The sequence below is a fragment of the Arachis ipaensis genome, chromosome B06 (genome assembly GCF_000816755.2).
Source record: "Arachis ipaensis cultivar K30076 chromosome B06, Araip1.1, whole genome shotgun sequence".
Classification (NCBI taxonomy): Eukaryota; Viridiplantae; Streptophyta; class Magnoliopsida; order Fabales; family Fabaceae; genus Arachis; species Arachis ipaensis.
In genome coordinates, this window is record NC_029790.2 from 17,798,601 (window position 1) to 17,816,079 (window position 17,479).

The 17,479-nt window shown below is 38.2% G+C and overlaps 1 protein-coding gene across 4 annotated transcripts; it reads left to right on the forward strand.

Moving 5' to 3' along the window:
* LOC107645713 (putative anthocyanidin reductase) lies at positions 14,105-16,886 on the forward strand. Of its 4 annotated transcripts, none has more exons than XM_016349795.2 (6): positions 14,158-14,325; positions 14,422-14,567; positions 14,677-15,240; positions 15,337-15,725; positions 15,927-16,312; positions 16,400-16,886. In XM_016349795.2, exons 3-6 carry the CDS (start codon positions 15,117-15,119, stop codon positions 16,533-16,535), a joined length of 1,035 nt encoding a protein of 344 aa, XP_016205281.1. In that variant the 5' UTR covers positions 14,158-14,325; positions 14,422-14,567; positions 14,677-15,116; the 3' UTR covers positions 16,536-16,886. The 4 variants fall into 4 exon arrangements, with proteins under 4 accessions (XP_020959830.1, XP_016205281.1, XP_016205280.1 ...); XM_021104170.1 differs by having other exon boundaries at positions 14,181-14,325; positions 14,997-15,240; XM_021104171.1 differs by lacking the exon at positions 14,677-15,240 and having other exon boundaries at positions 14,105-14,325; positions 14,422-14,540; positions 15,459-15,725.

Here is a 17,479-nt window from a genome sequence, read left to right on the forward strand (position 1 = left end):
AATGAATATCTTAGAAGCGGAATAAGTTGAATTGAATAGAAAAACAGTAGTACTTTGCATTAATCTTTGAGGAACAGCAGAGCTCCACACCTTAATCTATGGAGTGTAGAAACTCTACCGTTGAAAATACATAAGTGAAAGGTTCAGGCATGGCCGAATGGCCAGCCCCCAAAACGTGATCACAGGATCAAAAATACAATCCCCGGATCCCAAATACAATATTAAAAAGTCGTATTTATACTAAACTAGTTACTAGGGTTTACAGAAGTAAGTAATTGATGCATAAATCCACTTCCGGGGCCCACTTGGTGTGTGCTTGGGCTGAGCTTGAATGTTTCACGTGCAGAGGCTCTTTCTGGAGTTGAACGCCAGGTTGTAACGTATTTATGGCGTTCAACTCTGGTTTGTGACGTGTTTCTGGCATTTAACTCTAGACAGCAGCGTAGAACTGACGTTCAACGCCCTTTTACATCATTTAAACTCGGTCAAAGTATGTATTATTATACATTTCTGGAAAGCCCTGGATGTCTACTTTCTAACGCAATTGGAAGCGCGCCATTTTGAGTTCTGTAGCTCCAGAAAATCCACTTTGAGTGCAGGGAGGTCAGAATCCAACAGCATCAGCAGTCCTTCTTCTACCTCTGAATCTGATTTTTGCTCAAGTCCCTCAATTTCAGTCAGAAAATACCTGAAATCACAAAAAAAACACACAAACTCATAGTAAAGTCCAGAAATGTAAATTTAACATAAAAACTAATAAAAACATCCCTAAAAGTAACTAGATCCTACTAAAAACATACTAAAAACAATGCCAAAAAGCGTATAAATTATCCGCTCATCAGAACAGAATTTGGAGATTAGTTGGGAGGAACAATGAGATTGCATCGAAACCGGAGGATATTGCAAAGGTAGCTGAAGACTACTTCTGTGATATTTTTACTTCTTCTTGTTCGGTTGATCCGAATCCATATTTGGAGGATTTGGAGCCTAAGGTTACAGCTTCCATGAACCGTAGGCTCCAAAGGCCGGTAACTATGGACGAGGTCAAAAGAGCTACGTTCAGTGTCATTGCTCAGAGTGCTCCTGGTGATGACGGGTTTACAGCTAAGTTTTTTCACTTTTTCTGGGATATAGTTGGAGGTGACGTTTTTAAGGCAGTGCGAAATTTCTTTCACAGTGGCAGAATTCTAAAAAGTTTCAACCATACTCAAATTTGTTTGATTCCAAAGGTGCCAGATGTCAGTGACATGACTCAGGTACGACCGATTAGTTTGTCCTTAGTTATGTATAAAATTATTTCTAAAGTTATGGTGCACCGACTACAAGGTATCATGAATAAAATCATAAGCCCAAATCAGAGTGCTTTTCTCAAAGGTAGACTCATTTCAGATAATATTCTAATTTCCCACGAATGTATGCACTATTTAAAAAAATAAGAGAAGTGGAGCAGATCATGAGATGGCTATTAAACTAGATATGAGTAAGGCTTATGATAGGGTTGAATGACACTTCTTATGAAAAAGCTGGGCTTTAATGCTAAATGGATTAACTGGACTAAGGAATTGGTAACGACTGTTTCTTACTCTGTTGTTGTGGAAGGGCAACCTTTTGGCTACTTTAGGCCAAATAGGGGAATCTGAAAGGGTGACCCCCTATCTCCATATCTATTTCTTTTTTGTGCAGAAGGGCTTTCCTTCTTGCTACACAAGGCAGAGCAAAACAGATTAATTCAAGGAGTTTAAGTTAATCGGAGATGTCAAACAGTTAATCACCTTTTGTTTGCTGATGATTCAATCCTTTTTTGCAAGGGCTCACCTAATACAAGCCAAAGCATTTTGGAATTGCTAGAGATCTACGAGGGCTTCAGTGGGCAAAAAGTCAATTTGAACAAGTCGTCCATCTTTTTCAGTCACAACACACCTCAGAACACAAGACTAACAATTGCACAGACACTAAATATTGAACATATTGGAGCCCAAGACAAATACTCGGGGCTGCCTGATGCACCACTATTCCGTGGTACATCTTGTGCTTAATTGAGTGAATTTTATCCACTATTCTCACACTTGTTCATGTAAATCGCATGTTGTACATTTTCCTTCCTGATTTTGTGCTATGATTGAAAACATGTTTCTTTGACCTTATATTTGCTAATATTAATCCTCCTTTATTACCATTCGATGCTGTGATATGTGCGTTAAGTGATTTTAGGGATTACAAGGTAGGAATGGCTCAGAGGATGGAAAGGAAGCATGCAAAAGTGGAAGGAATACAAGAAACTGAAGGAACTGCTAAAGCTGTCCAGCCTGACCTCTTGGTACTAAATCGACCATAACTTGAGCTATAGAAGTCCAAATGACGCGGTTCCAGTTGCGTTGGAGAGCTAACATCCGGGGCTTCACAAGATATATAATTTTTCATAGCTGTCCTGAAGCCAGGTGACGCGCACACGTGGATCACGCGGACGCGTGACCTGGCAAAAACACAATCCGCGTGAACGCGTGGACGACGGTTCCGCGTGACTTTGCAGCGACCTGTACGTACCAAAAATCGCTGAGGGAAATTTCTGGGCTATTTTTGATCCAGTTTTTGGCCCAGAAAAAACAGATTAGAGGCTATAAAGTGGGAGAATCCATTCATTCATTGAAAAACTCATACAACATTCATTATTCATAATTTTAGGTTTTAGATGTAGCTTTTAGAGAGAGAGGCTCTCTCCTCTCTCTTAGGATTTAGGATTAGGATTAGGATTTCTATTATGATTAGGCTACTTCTCTTCATTCCAGGTTCAATGTTCCTTTAATTTATTTTCTACTTTTATTTATTCTATTACTTTAATTATTATTTATCTTTTCAATTTGGCTTATGAATCTTTCCATGTTAGATTTGAATATTCTATTTAATATGATTTGAGGTATTTTAGATTTATGATTATTTTACTCTATTTATAATGCTTTCAATTTAATTTAAGATTTATTCCCTTTTGCTTTGGTTAAGTAATTGGTAACACTTGAGTTATCAGACTCAGCAGTTGATTGAAAATTGGGAATTGCTGATTGATTTGGATCACTCTAAAGCTAGTCTTTCCATAGGAGTTGACTAGGACTTGAGGAATCAAGTTAATTAGTCCACTTGAATTTCCTTTATTTAGTAAGGGTTAACTAAGTGAGAGCAAAATCCAATTCTCGTCACACCTGATAAGGATAACTAGGATAGGATTTCCAGTTCTCATACCTTGCCAAGAGATTTTGTAATTATTAATTTATTTTTCTTGTCATTTAAATTACTTTTCTCTATTTCAAAAACCCAAACAAAAATACACCGTTTTCCATAACCAATAATAAATCATACTTTCCTGCAATTCCTTGAGAAGACGACCCGAGGTTTAAATACTTCGGTTACAAATTTTATTGGGTTTTGTTACTTGTAACAACCAAACTTTTGTACGAAAGGATTCTCTGTTGGTTTAGAACTATACTACCAATGAGATATTATTTTTACAAAATTATAAATTAGCAAGAAATCCGATCGTCAAAATGGCGCCGTTGCCGGGTAATTGCAAACATGTGCCTTATTATTGGTTATTATAAATATTTTATTTTGCTTGTTTATTTGTTTTAGTTTTTGTTTTTGTTTTTAATTTTTATTAGTTACTATGAGTTCTCACCCCCGTCGCTTTGAGTTTGGTTCTAATGTTATTGTAAGGAATGGAAGCTATAACAGGAACATGCATCAAGGTCAAAACAATCAAAGATGGAAGGAGCCACGAGGATCTGATCAACCCTTTCGGCAACAACACCTTCCAAGATACCATGGACAACGACCATTCTACGATGCATACCCAGACAATAGTTATGGTGGACCCCTTCGTGACAAACCACCCCCACCAAATTACTATGGTCAAGAGCCATTCTACAATGCATACCAAGATGATAGATATGGTGGACCCCCTTGTAGTTACCATCAAGCCCCATCATATGCCTATGAACCACCTCCTCAACAAGCTTTGAACCACATACTCACAAGCCACCCACAACCATTCACCACCATATGACCCTAACCCTTATCCACCCCAATTCCAATCCAATTACCCCCAAGAACCACCACTTCCATATGCACCATGTCCATATCTGGTGCACGAATTGTAAATCACACTTTTCACAACTCGTACCACTAACTAGCAAGTGCACTGGGTCGTCCAAGTAATACCTTACGTGAGTAAGGGTCAATCCCACAGAGATTGTCAGCTTGAAGCAAGCTATGGTTATCTTATAATTCTTAGTCAGGAAATCAATGATAAGAGTGATTCTATTTATGAAGAGTAAAAAGCATAAATTAAATAGTACAGCTCGTCACAGTCATCCCTTTCTGGATCCTACTCAGAATACCACAGACAAGGTTTAGACTTTTCAGATCTCAGGAATGGCCGCCAATAGTCCTAGCCTATACCACGAAGACTCTGATCATGAACCAAGAGGCTAAGAGATACACACTCAATCTAAGGTAGAATGGAAGTGGTTGTCACGCACGCGTTCATAGGTTGAGAATGATGATGAGTGTCACGTATCATCACATTCATCACGGTTAAGTACAAGCGAGTACCTTAGAACAGAAACAAGCATGATTGAATAGAAAACAGAAGTAATTGCATTAATTCATCGAGACACAGCAGAGCTCCTCACCCCCAATCATGGAGTTTAGAGACTCATGCCGTAGAGATACAATGTAAAACGTGAAAATGTCATGAGGTACAAAATAAATCTCTAAAAGTTGTTTAAATACTAAACTAGTAACCTAGGTTTACAGAAAATGAGTAAACTATGATAGATAGTGCAGAAATCCACTTTCGGGGCCCACTTGGTGTGTGTTGGGGCTGAGACTTGAGCTTTACACGTGCCTAGGCTGTTTTTGGAGTTAAACACCAGGTTGTAACCTGTTTTGGGCGTTTAACTCCAACTTGTAACATGTTTCTGGCGTTTAACGCCAGAATAGGGCAGAGAACTGGCGTTGAACGCCAGTTTGCATCATCTAAACTCGGGTAAAGTATGAACTATTATATATTTCTGGAAAGCTCTGGATGTCTACTTTCCAATGCAATTGAGAGCGCGCTATTTGGACTTTTGTAGCTCCAGAAAATCCACTTTGAGTGAAGGAAGGTCATAATCCAACAGCATCTGCAGTCCTTTTCTAGCCTCTGAATCAGATTTTTGCTCAAGTCCCTCAATTTCAGCCAGAAAATACCTGAAATCACAGAAAAATACACAAAATCATAGTAAAGTCCAGAAATGTGATTTTTATTTAAAAACTAATAAAAATATACTAAAAAATAATTAAATCATACTAAAAACTATGTAAAAACAATGCCAAAAAGCGTATAAATTATCCGCTCATCAATATCCATCGACCCAAGAATCACAGGCTCGCCTCAAGGAAAAAGTAGATCAATTTCATGCAACCCTTCACTAACTGGAGCAAGCGATAAATCGATTACCTTCCAGACGTTCGGACACTCAAGGAACCCCTATGGCTTTATGTGGAGAATCTAATGAAGAACGTAGCATGAAGGAGACACTAGAAACTCCAGTGGACAGTAAGGAGCATGACTTTGTATTGGAAAAATTGGAGGAAGCCGGAATTATTGAAGAGGAAGAAGTGGTTGAAGACTTGGGAGATGCAGAACCTCCATGGGAAAGTTCAGTCATAGAACCTCTTTCCAAGATGTTTGAATTTGATGTTGAAGAGGGTGTATAACCTCCAAGGCATATCATGATTGAAGACTTTGAAGGGGATGATCAAGAGATGGATTCAATCATTGATGAATTCTTATCTACATTTGAATCCTTTCCCATTGGACTTGACATGGAGATTAAAGAAGAAGAAGCACAACCTCCCATGCCCTTGGTAAGTAATGAAGAAGAGATTGAATTGGAAGAAAACTACCAAGAGGGAGAAGTTGAAATTGAAGAAACTCGCAAGAAGGTGGAAGTTTTCAAGGAAGAGCTCAAGGGAATGGAGCTAGAAATCACCTTGCCAAAATTGTTGGAGACCTCTCCCCCAAAGCCATCACTGTCCATTCCTTCATTCAAGTGGGTAAATCTTTCATCTCTAAGCTTAATTATCTTACTTGAATATGCTTTGCTTGAGACGGATGGGCAACTTAGAGATCTTTGTGGCTACAAGAGTAAGAGGGAGATGGTCAGTGGTTGGCAACACAATCCTAGGTTGATTGTGGTAAGAAGCTCAGGGCTGAATTATCATGGTTGGAAGAATACTAAATTGTATGGGTCTAGGAAGCTGTTAGGGCGTCTCAGTGAGAATATAAATTGTGTGCCACCCGGTTGGAAAAATGATGATCAACAAGAAGACGAGTGCAAAAGCAAGGTTTGGGACCCCAAAATTTATTCTAACAACTAACACTCCCGGAGCCTTGTCACTTGCTTTAACTTGCTTGAAGAATTTATGCAACTAGTGTGAGATCCCAGAGGATATTGGAATTGCAAACACTGGTGGAGATTCCTGGATGAGATCAAACACAAGCCTCCATGACAAGAAGCTCCCCAAATGTCCAACTTAAGGACTTTAACTAAAAGTGCTAGGTGGGAGACAACCCACCATGGTATAATCGTTCTTTTTCAGTCTTAGTTTTATTTTATTTCGTTTTATTCTTAGTTTTATTTTATTCTATTTTTCTTAGTGTTCATTTATAATATCTGCATCAGCATCTACATTTTGCATTCTGCATACTATATATATATATATATATAAAGCGCATCCCACGCGTGCGCGTGAACCACGCGCACGCGTCACATGCGACGCTAAACCTTACAGAGAGTTGCGCGGGAGCGTGGCTGGAGGCATTCCTCAGGCACAAACACGCCCACGTGAACGCGTCCCTGACGCTAAGGGTGTTCAAAACCGATCCAATCCGAACAAAATCGACCAACCGAGCCGAAAAAACCGATAACCGAACAAACCGAAAACCAAAAAAATGATATTTTGCAGTTTTTTTGTGGTTCGATTCGGTTTTTGGTTTTTATTTGAAAAACCCTAACCAAACCGAACTGAACCAGTTTACTAAAAAACCCTATATAAAAACCAAACCCCACCCCCTTCCAGCAAGATACAACGCCACTCAGGAACCCTAAATCTCTCCTCTTCCCCACTCTCCACTCTCTTTTTCCACTTCCACATCCCACCCTCACACGCCACCGTCCTCTAATCCCCTGACGTCGCCGGACAGCACCCTCGCGGTGGCCTTCCTCTTCGTGCTTCCCTCTTCTCGGCGCGGCCCTTTCTCTCCTTCTCTTCCTCATCGCGATTCCCTCTCCTCGGCGCAGCCCTTCCTCCACGCACAGAAGCCGCCCTTCTACCACGCACAGAAGCTGCCGTCTCCTCCACGCACAGAAGCCGCCCTTCCTCCACGCACAGAAGCTGCCGTCTCCTCCATGTACAAAAGCCGCCATCTGCTCCCATCGTCTTCCTCCCGTTGTCCTCCCAGCATCGTCCTCTACACCGTCGTTTTCAATAATAGTTCGCTGGCTCTTCGCATCTCTGAATCGCAGTTCTAAATTTGTTGGATCTGACTATTTGTTGTTGTTTCGTTTTTAGATTCTGATTTGATACTTGTATCTGTTCTGATTTGTTATTTTGATTTTTAGCCTTGATTACTGATTATTTGTTCTTGGTTGTGAGTTTTGTTTAGGGTTTTGGATCTGATTACTTCTTTATTTTGGTTGTATGTTTTGTTCTGAGTTTTGCATTTTGGATCTGATTACTTCTTTGTTTTGATTGTATGTTCTGTTTTGAGTTTTGCTTAGGATTCTGGATCTGATTACTTCTTTGGTTGTGATTACTAATCATTTGTTATTTTGGTTTTTTATTATTTGTTCTTGATTTGTGTTCTGCTCTGGTATTTGATTTTAGGGTATGGATAGAAGTTTAGATCGGGATATTTTTTTTTGAATTATTTGAAAAACCGAAAAAACCGAACCGAACCAAACTGATTTCAATTGGTTTAGTTTGGTTTGGTTGGTGTTGGTAAAAAAACCGAACCAAACCGAACCGAAAAATAAATATAAAATTGGATCGGATGACTTTTTCTCCAATAACCGAACTAAACCGCACCGTGAACACCCCAACCTGACGCGTCCGCGTCAATTGCAAAATCAGCCTTCCACGCGTACGCGTCACTCACGCGTACGCGTCACCCTGCAAAATCGATGTAAAAGGGTGTATGGAAGAAAGTTATGATGGAGTGGGGTTGGAATGGTGCTGGAAGCACCAGCCCTACCACGCGAACGTGTGCCCCACGCGTCTGTGTCAGTATACAAAAAGAGGCCATTCACGCGTGCGCGTCACCCACGCGCACGCGTCACCCTAAATTTTGGCATTATGCGAACAAAACAGAGAGTTGTGCGTACGCGAGGCTGCTCTCGCGCCAATGGCACAGTTCATTTCACGCGAACGCGTGACCCACGCGTCTGCGTCACTTGAAAATAGCGCTAATCACGCGACCGCGTGCCCCACGCGTCCGCGTCGCATGCAACGCACAGTTTATCCAGATCAGTGCCAGAATTCCTATCTTTTCTTCTCCAGTCCTACTTATCTTTCTATTATCATTCTTTCTTCTTTCTTCTAACTTTTCTTATTCTTTCTTCCTCCTTTCTTACTTTCTTTTTCTTCGTTTATTTACCTTTTCATCATTATTCTCTTTCATTCTATTTTTCCTATTGCATTTGCATACTTTCATTCATTGCATTTTAATTTTGTGCATATTTTTTATTTTCTTTTCTAAATTTATTATTTTTCCATTGGTGTTAAAATTTTCTTATTCAACTGTTGCATCTTTTCTTGCATTACTCTGGTGCTTCATGACTTGGTTATTCTGATTAAGTAATATTATTTAAGTCATTGCTAATTTTTTATGATACTTGTACTCCTTTTGCATTGACATGAATTTATATTTTCTTTCATTACCGACACTCCTCCCCTTTGTTGCAAATTTTGCACTATTGATATGCCATTGTCTTCCACTATTTTCTCACTTGCATGTTGTAGCTACCATGTAATTGAGACCCTTATTATTTGGCATTAACACCCATATTTTATTTGTTTTCTATCTTTGTTTTTGGGTTACTTTTCTTCTTTTTCTCTTCTTTCAGGCTGGCCACCGAGAAAGGAAAAGAGAAACTTCAATATGGGGCAACAGACAAGTCCATCTGCACAAGCTCTAGAAAAAAAGCTTCAGTTGTAGTAGCCCGTCCACCTGCACATCTCAGCATGCACCGAGGACGGTGCAATCTTTAAGTGTGGGGAGGTCGATACCGATCTCCGTGGGTTAGAACCTTCCTGTCTCAACACCAATGTTTAAATTCTCTTTGTAGTTAGTTGTTGCATTTGCATGTTTGATTGCATGTTTGTTACATTTTGTGCATATTTTACCACTTAGTTGAAGTAATATTTACTTTTTCAAGAAACTTTTTAGAGTATTTCACTAATTTGAATAAAACTTTTTATTAAACTTGCTTGAAGAAATTTTATATTGGAACATGGTTTAGAGCTCGAACACATAAAATCAGTGAGATTTTGAGCCTACTTGATTGGTTGCATCTTATCAACCAATATTTTATTTTTAGCGTGTGTTGTTCTCTCTAAAATTGTGATCTTTGTCTTGCTTGATTCTATATTTCCATGGTTTGATGTATGCATGCACTTATATGATTGAGGCCTTTGTTTCACTAAGCTTACATACCCATATGGCCTTACCTTTTATTATCCCTTGCAAACCAATTTTAAGCCTATTTTACACCTTTGTTCTTTACTTTAGCACATCATTAACTCTAAGCGAAAAACAATAATGTCCTTAATTTGAATCATTGGTTAGCTTAGACTAGTGATAGTGCTCATGAATTAAGTGTCGAGAAATTGGGTTTGCCAATATTTGGTTTGAGAATTGGGTGTTGTGTATTCTTGAGAAAGTATGAACAAGAATGTTAAGAATATGTTTATGCATTCAATACCTTAATCATATGCATTGAAAAAAAAATATTTATTAAGAAAAGAACAAAAAAGAAAAGAAAAAAAAAGAGCAAATAGTAAAAGGGGACAAAATACCCCAAAGTAAATGGTGAAAGCAATGCATATGAGTTGTACTCAAATTCGGATGCATGAATATGTGGAAAATATGGTTAATGGATAGTTAGGTTTTGAATTATGATTACTTGGATTGTCTAAGTTAGGTGGAAAGTTTAGGTTAATTAAAGATTTAGATTTGAGTCCACTTGGCCAAATACAATCCTACCTTGACCCTAACCCCATTACAACCCTTAAAAGACCTCTTGATATGTGTATTTGTGCATCAAATTTGTGTTGATTAGTAGAAGAAAAGCAAGCCTTAGAAAGCAAGATTAGTAGAGAATTGAGAGATCGAACCTTAAACACCTGAGCGATTAGAGTGTATACACTTCCGGTGAAGGTTCGATGCTCGATTATTTGTTCCCGGCTTTCATGAGCTATTTTCTTCTGCAAGTCTATTTGTACTTCATTTTTTATGAATTGAATTAGTGAGATCCAGTTCATATTTGTTTCTGAAAGGTTTATTTACTTTTAACCAAGTAGGTAGAAGCATTTCACATTTAGTTGCATTTATAGGTTGCATTTCATACTTTCTACCATTCCTCTTCACTCCTTTATAGCTTCTCTTGAGCTTAGCATGAGGACATGCTAATGTTTAAGTGTAGGGAGATTTGATGCACCACTATTCCGTGGTACATCTTGTGCTTAATTGAGTGGATTTTATCCACTATTCTCACACTTGTTCATGTAAATCACATGTTGTACATTTTCCTTCCTGATTTTGTGCTATGATTGAAAACATGTTTCTTTGGCCTTATATTTGCTAATATTAATCCTCCTTTATTACCATTCAATACCGTGATATGTGCGTTAAGTGATTTCAAGGATTACAGGGTAGGAATGGCTCAGAGGATGGAAAGGAAGCATGCAAAAGTGGAAGGAATACAAGAAACTGAAGGAACTGCTAAAGCTGTCCAGCCTTATTGGTACTAAATCGACCATAACTTGAGCTACAGAGGTCCAAATGATGCGGTTCTAGTTGCGTTGGAAAGCTAACATCCGGGGCTTCGCAAATATATATAATTTGCTATAGTTTCCCTGAATCCAGGCGACACGCACGTGTGGATCACGCGGACGCGTGACCTGGCAAAAACACAATCCGCGCGAACACGTGGACGACGCTTCCGCGTGACTTTGCAGCGACCTGTACATACCAGAAATCACTGAGGGCGATTTCTGTGCTATTTTTGACCCAGTTTTTGACCCAGAAAATATAGATTAGAGGCTATAAAGTGGGGGAATCCATTCATTCATTGAACAACTCATACAACATTCATTATTCATAATTTTAGGTTTTAGATGTAGCTTTTAGAGGGAGGCTCTCTCCTCTCTCTTAGGATTTAGGATTAGGATTAGGATTTCTATTATGATTAAGCTACTTCTCTTTATTCCAGGTTCAATGTTCCTTTAATTTATTTTCTACTTTTATTTATTCTATTACTTTAATTATTATTTATCTTTTCAATTTGGCTTATGAATCTTTCCATGTTAGATTTGAATATTCTATTTAATATGATTTGAGGTATTTTAGATTTATGATTATTTTACTCTATTTATAATGCTTTCAATTTAATTTAAGATTTATTCCCTTTTGCTTTGGTTAAGTAATTGGTAACACTTGAGTTATCAGACTCAGCAGTTGATTGAAAATTGAGAATTGCTGATTGATTTGGATCGCTCTAAAGCTCGTCTTTCCATAGGAGTTGACTAGGACTTGAGGAATCAAGTAGTTAATTAGTCCACTTGACTTTCCTTTATTTAGTAAGGGTTAACTAAGTGGGAGCAAAATCCAATTCTCATCACACCTGATAAGGATAACTAGGATAGGATTTCCAGTTCTCATACCTTGCCAAGAGATTTTCTAATTATTAATTTATTTTTCTTGTCATTTAAATTACTTGTTCTCTATTTCAAAAACCCAAACAAAAATACACCGTTTTCCATAACCAATAATAAATCATACTTCCCTACAATTTCTTGAGAAGACGACCCGAGGTTTAAATACTTCGGTTACAAATTTTAATGGGTTTTGTTACTTGTGACAACCAAACTTTTGTACGAGAGAATTCTCTGTTGGTTTAGAACTATACTACCAACGCGATATTATTTTTACGAAATTCTAAATTAGCAAGAAATCCAATCATCACTGCCCTCCATAGTTCAGAAATCAAAGAAAGCAACCTTTGGAGCTATCAAGGATAAAGTTCAGAAGAGGATTATGGGTTGGAAACGAAGTTTATTGTCCTCAGGTGGCAGGCACACGCTATTTAGAGCGGTGGGGGAAGCGATTCCTATTTACACACTCTCTTGTTTCAAGCTCCCAGACACGCTGTTAACTGAGATTCATAACATGCTCTCGCAATTTTGGTGGGGTCAAAAAGGCGCAGAACGAAGAATGGTTTGGATTAAATGGGACACAATGACGAGATCGAAGAAAGATGGAGGGTTGGGGATCAAAGATCTAAGGGCACAAAATTTGGCCTTATTGGGCAAGCAATGTTGGCGTCTAATGAAATACCTTAATTCTACACTGTCAAGAATGTTCAAAGCTAAATATTTCAGATATACAGATTTCTTACATACAGAGATAGGAAGCATACTGTCGTGGAGCTGGAGAAGTGTTCTTGAAGGCCGCAAGGTGATTGAGAAAGGCTTGTTATGGAAAATAGGCTCTGGTGCTAATGTCCGCATCTTCCATGATCCATGGCTCCCACAACCATTGCCCTTTAATGTCCATCAAGCTGCAGTCACAATCCCACCGAATATGCAAGTGTATTATGTTAGTGCGCTACTAAATCCTTATAGAAGCTAGAACAGAAACTTGATTGAGTCAATTTTTTCAGTTGATATATGCAATAAAATTTTTTCCATCAAACCAACATAGGAGGAGGATGAAGTTAATTGGTGCTGGACAAAATCTGGTATATACGAAGTTGGGTCAGGATAGAAAGTTGCTTATGGGTTCTTTCATTCTCCTACTTCATTGATGCCTCAGAACATACAGAATAACAAAGTATGGAATAACATTTGGGAATTAAAATTACCTCATAAAAATTAAGATTTTTTTATGGAAGAGTCTGCATGAAAAGCTTCCGGTTTTGCAACAAATCCATAGCCGGTTTGCATCCACCCCCGCTACTTACCCAAGATGCATGCTGAAAGATGAATCAATTTCTCATGCCTTGTTCCAATGCCCTCTGTCTTCAATAATCTGGAGTCTAAGCTTAATAACCCCTGACTTATGGCAGAGAGAAGAGGAGACCTTCATCAATTGGTGGCAACGAGCCTTATCTTGGGCAGCGGCTCAAATTAAAGGTAGACAAAAGATCCTCTTCATTGCGGCGCTGTGTTGGAGCACTTGGAAAGCGAGGAATAGGTGTGTTTTTGAGAAGCTAATAAGCCCAGCGCCGGAGATAGCTCAAGAAGTGCGTGAACTCAATAGCCATACCTGATGAATGCTAATAATTTCTCTTTATTCTTACTTTACTCTTTCTTAAGCTATTTGTCTTTCAATCACATTTGGTGATAATTGGGAATATCCAACTTCTTTTGTACTTCCTTATGAAAATATTATTATTTTATAATAATAAAATAATATCTATCTTTGAGAAAAAAAAAATTTGAACTTTTAAATTTGTATTTGAGTTTGAAGGTGATAAATGGTGGTAGTGGTGATAACGATAATATTGATAAAGTATAAGTAACGGTAAAATTAAAATTAAAAAAGAAATTGGCTAATATTTAAAAAAAACGATCGATAAACTAGAATGGATTAATATTAAATTATTTTCAAAATTTTAGAAATAAAAATTATTTTACTCCCTTAAAAAACTTTAATATTAATTAATTGTCATCGCATAAAAAAATTAAAAATGGTAGAAATAAAGGACCGAGTGAATGAGTCTCGATCATATAAATATAATACATTATACATACAATATTGAAAAAAATAGATGGTGATGGTTCCAATCTTTTTATGATAATAATTAATAAAACACTGCAGTAGTGGGTGGGTGGCCCTCTTAGATTGTTTGGTTGGTGAGAGAAGAGGAGGGAAAAGATAAATAACTAAGATGGAGAAGAGGGAGTGGAAGGTATGCGTCACCGGCGGTGGCAGCTTCATTGGTTCTTACCTCGTTAACAAGCTTCTCCAAAAGGGCTACATAGTCCATGCAACCCTTAGAAGCTTAAGTATATATGATATGATTATCATCATTATTATGAAGTCTTATTTATTAATGGCATATCAGATCCATTATTTGATGATTTCATATATATATATTGCAGAGGACGCAAAGACAGGCATTCTGAGAGGGTTTCCAGAGGCAAAAGAAAAGCTGGTGCTATTTGAGGCAGATTTGTACAGTCCACATCAATTTGAGGCTGCAATTCAAGGCTGTGACTTTGAATTATATGAAAATACGCAATATTAAGTAAATATCTCTGTCCTTTTCTATTTGTATGTATTCTTCATCTTTGATTATACTAAGTGGTAGTTCTTTCGTTTGATTCATGTTTTCTGGAACGTCGTCTATGTGCTAGCCACTTGAAGCCGATTGAGATATTATCAATTTAATATCGGATGTCCCCGAAGGAACCAAATAATTTAATTCATTCGGTTCACGCTTTCTTATAGAAATTACAAAAATACTATTTTTCATTTTGTTTGTTATATATACCTTTCATGGTCTTGCAATTTTGTTTAGTAGTAGTGTCTGTCTAGGAGCTATAGATTGAAAATTAAAATTTATTATTCTTTATCATTAATTAATTATTAATATTTAAAAGTATAAGATAAAATATGTGGTTGAATTATTAGTAATAAATTCTGATGGTCTAGCATTTCTCTTTACATGATATAGAAGGATTATAAATATTAGAAAACTTTGTAATCACAAAGTACCATTAGTCCATTACCATTGGCGATTTCTCTATGTATGCACTTGTATACGTATTCGTGAGTTAAAGAGACAAAGACGAAGATGGAGAGAAGAGGAAGAAGATGCAAGGTTTGCGTAACAGGAGCCACTGGTTACGTTGGTTCTTACCTGGTGAAGAAGCTCCTAGAGAAGGGTTACACCGTGCACGCCACTCTCAGAGATATCAGTACTTGTTTAATCTCATTACAAACAAATCTTCTTCTACTAATGATGATGATGAGCACTCTCTGAATTCTGAGTTTCACTTTAATTATTATTGCAGAGAATGAATCCAAGGTGGGGATTCTCAAGAACATTCCAGATTCCCAAGGGAAACTTTTCTTGTTCGAAGCTGATATTTACAACCCCGCTGACTTTGACCCTGCCATTCAGGGATGCGAGTTCGTCTTCCACGTGGCTACTCCCCTCAACCATGAACCCGGTTCTTCTCAGTACAAGAACACGGTTGAAGCAGCACTTGCAGGCTCCAAAACCATCTTCATGTCTTGTCTCAGATCAGGGACTGTGAAGCGCTTAATCTACACAGCTTCTGTTCTCTCTTCTTCTCCCTTGAAGGAAGATGGAACTGCTTTCAAGGATTTCGTCGACGAAACTTGCTGGACCCCTCTCAATGATTCTTTATCATATGTCTACCATGACGATCATCATAAGGTTAGAGATTCATTTGGTAGGTAGTAGTTCCAATTCCAAACATAACTAGAGATTAAATCTAGAATTTAAAATAATCATACACGTGCATCTAATTCTGTAACGTTAATAAAATTTTTTACATTGAAAGATTATGGAAAATACACCGTATTAATCTATCCTAATATGTTTGATTTGACTGTGGTAACTGGTGTTGCTATGAAGGACTACACTTATTCAAAGACACTAACAGAGAAAGAAATGTTGAGCTACAATAACAATGAAAACGGTTGTGGTGGATTAGAGGTGGTAACAATTCCATGTGGTCTTATTGGTGGGGACACCATTCAATCCTTTGCATCTGGTAGCATTGCAGTTTGTCTTTCACTGATCACAGGAAATTCAGAGACCTACAAATCACTCAAATTTTTAGAATCATTGCTGGGGAAAGTCCCTTTAGTGCATATTGATGATGTATGTGAAGCTCACATCTTCTGCATGGAAAATTCCTCAATGAAGGGAAGATTCTTGTGTGCAAGTTCCTATGTTTCAATAGCAGAGATTGCTGGTTATTACATTCAACATTATCCTGAATTCAATGTCAAGCAAGAGTATGTGACCTACCCTTATTATTTGCTTATTAATTTCAATTATGTCTTGATTAATTGAAAGTAATCTAAGTTGAGATTACATTACAGATACGTGGAGGGGAAGAAGGTGGATGTAAAATGGGGTTCAACAAAGCTGTGTGAGAAGGGATTCGTCTACAAATATGACACCAAAAAGATATTGGATGATACCATTGAATGTGCTAGAAGGATTGGTTATCTCTAAACCTATCTTTGATTTGGTACACACGTTCTATTTTGCTGCAAACAAAAACAGAGTTATTATTTTGGTCCCGGAAAGGAAATCATGTTGGCCAATGAACTTATTTGGATTAAAGGGCAAACGATAATGGAGGGATTATATTGGGAGTGCGTGGTGAACTCATTCTCGTACCATATACATATGGTGAAAAACATCTGCATCAAGGTGTTGAGGTTGTGTGATGTGTCAGTTCTATGGGGTTTTGCTGCGCTCACAGATATCACTAGTTGAAAAACTTATGTCTACGGATAATCATGATGAGTAATCCCTAATAAATGTGCATTCATTACTGTGCTTTATAGTTTATACAGTAAATTGCCGCATCTTTCTATCAATGGAATGAATGAATATTGTTATGGTGGGTAACCGGAGATTAATGGGTTGGATGGCGCTGGTTGGCCCAAACGTATGAAGGAGGTGGCTTTCGAGTGGGTCTGTTCTCGGTGTTCCTCCGTCCGACTTGCACGTGTGAAAATAATGGGGGGTGGTACCTGCAAAGACACTCCGATGCCTAAATTAGCAAGAGTGTGAGCAGGTTAGAGAGTATTGGAACTTAGAGATACCTGAATGGTGTTAGTGTATTTATAGTGGTGAACCAATAACCACCGCTGAAGTAGTGCCACCTTTTTAGGTGGATAACCGTTCCCATATCTTAGGGAGGTTAAGATATGGCTCTATGAAGTGGTTAGAGAGTTTCTAGGGGCAGTTACTCATTCGAATGAGTGTTATCTGCCAGCTAACCCTCGTATCCGACTTCTTTGGAGCAGGTCGTGTTTAGTACCGACTTCTTGGGATGAAGGCTGGTACTGGGTGAGGGCCAACCCTTTGGGTTGGGCCTATTTGCTTGGGTCCTGGACCTTTATTATTGGGCCAGGGTATGAACAGTGCCCCTACTCGAGCCCAATTTC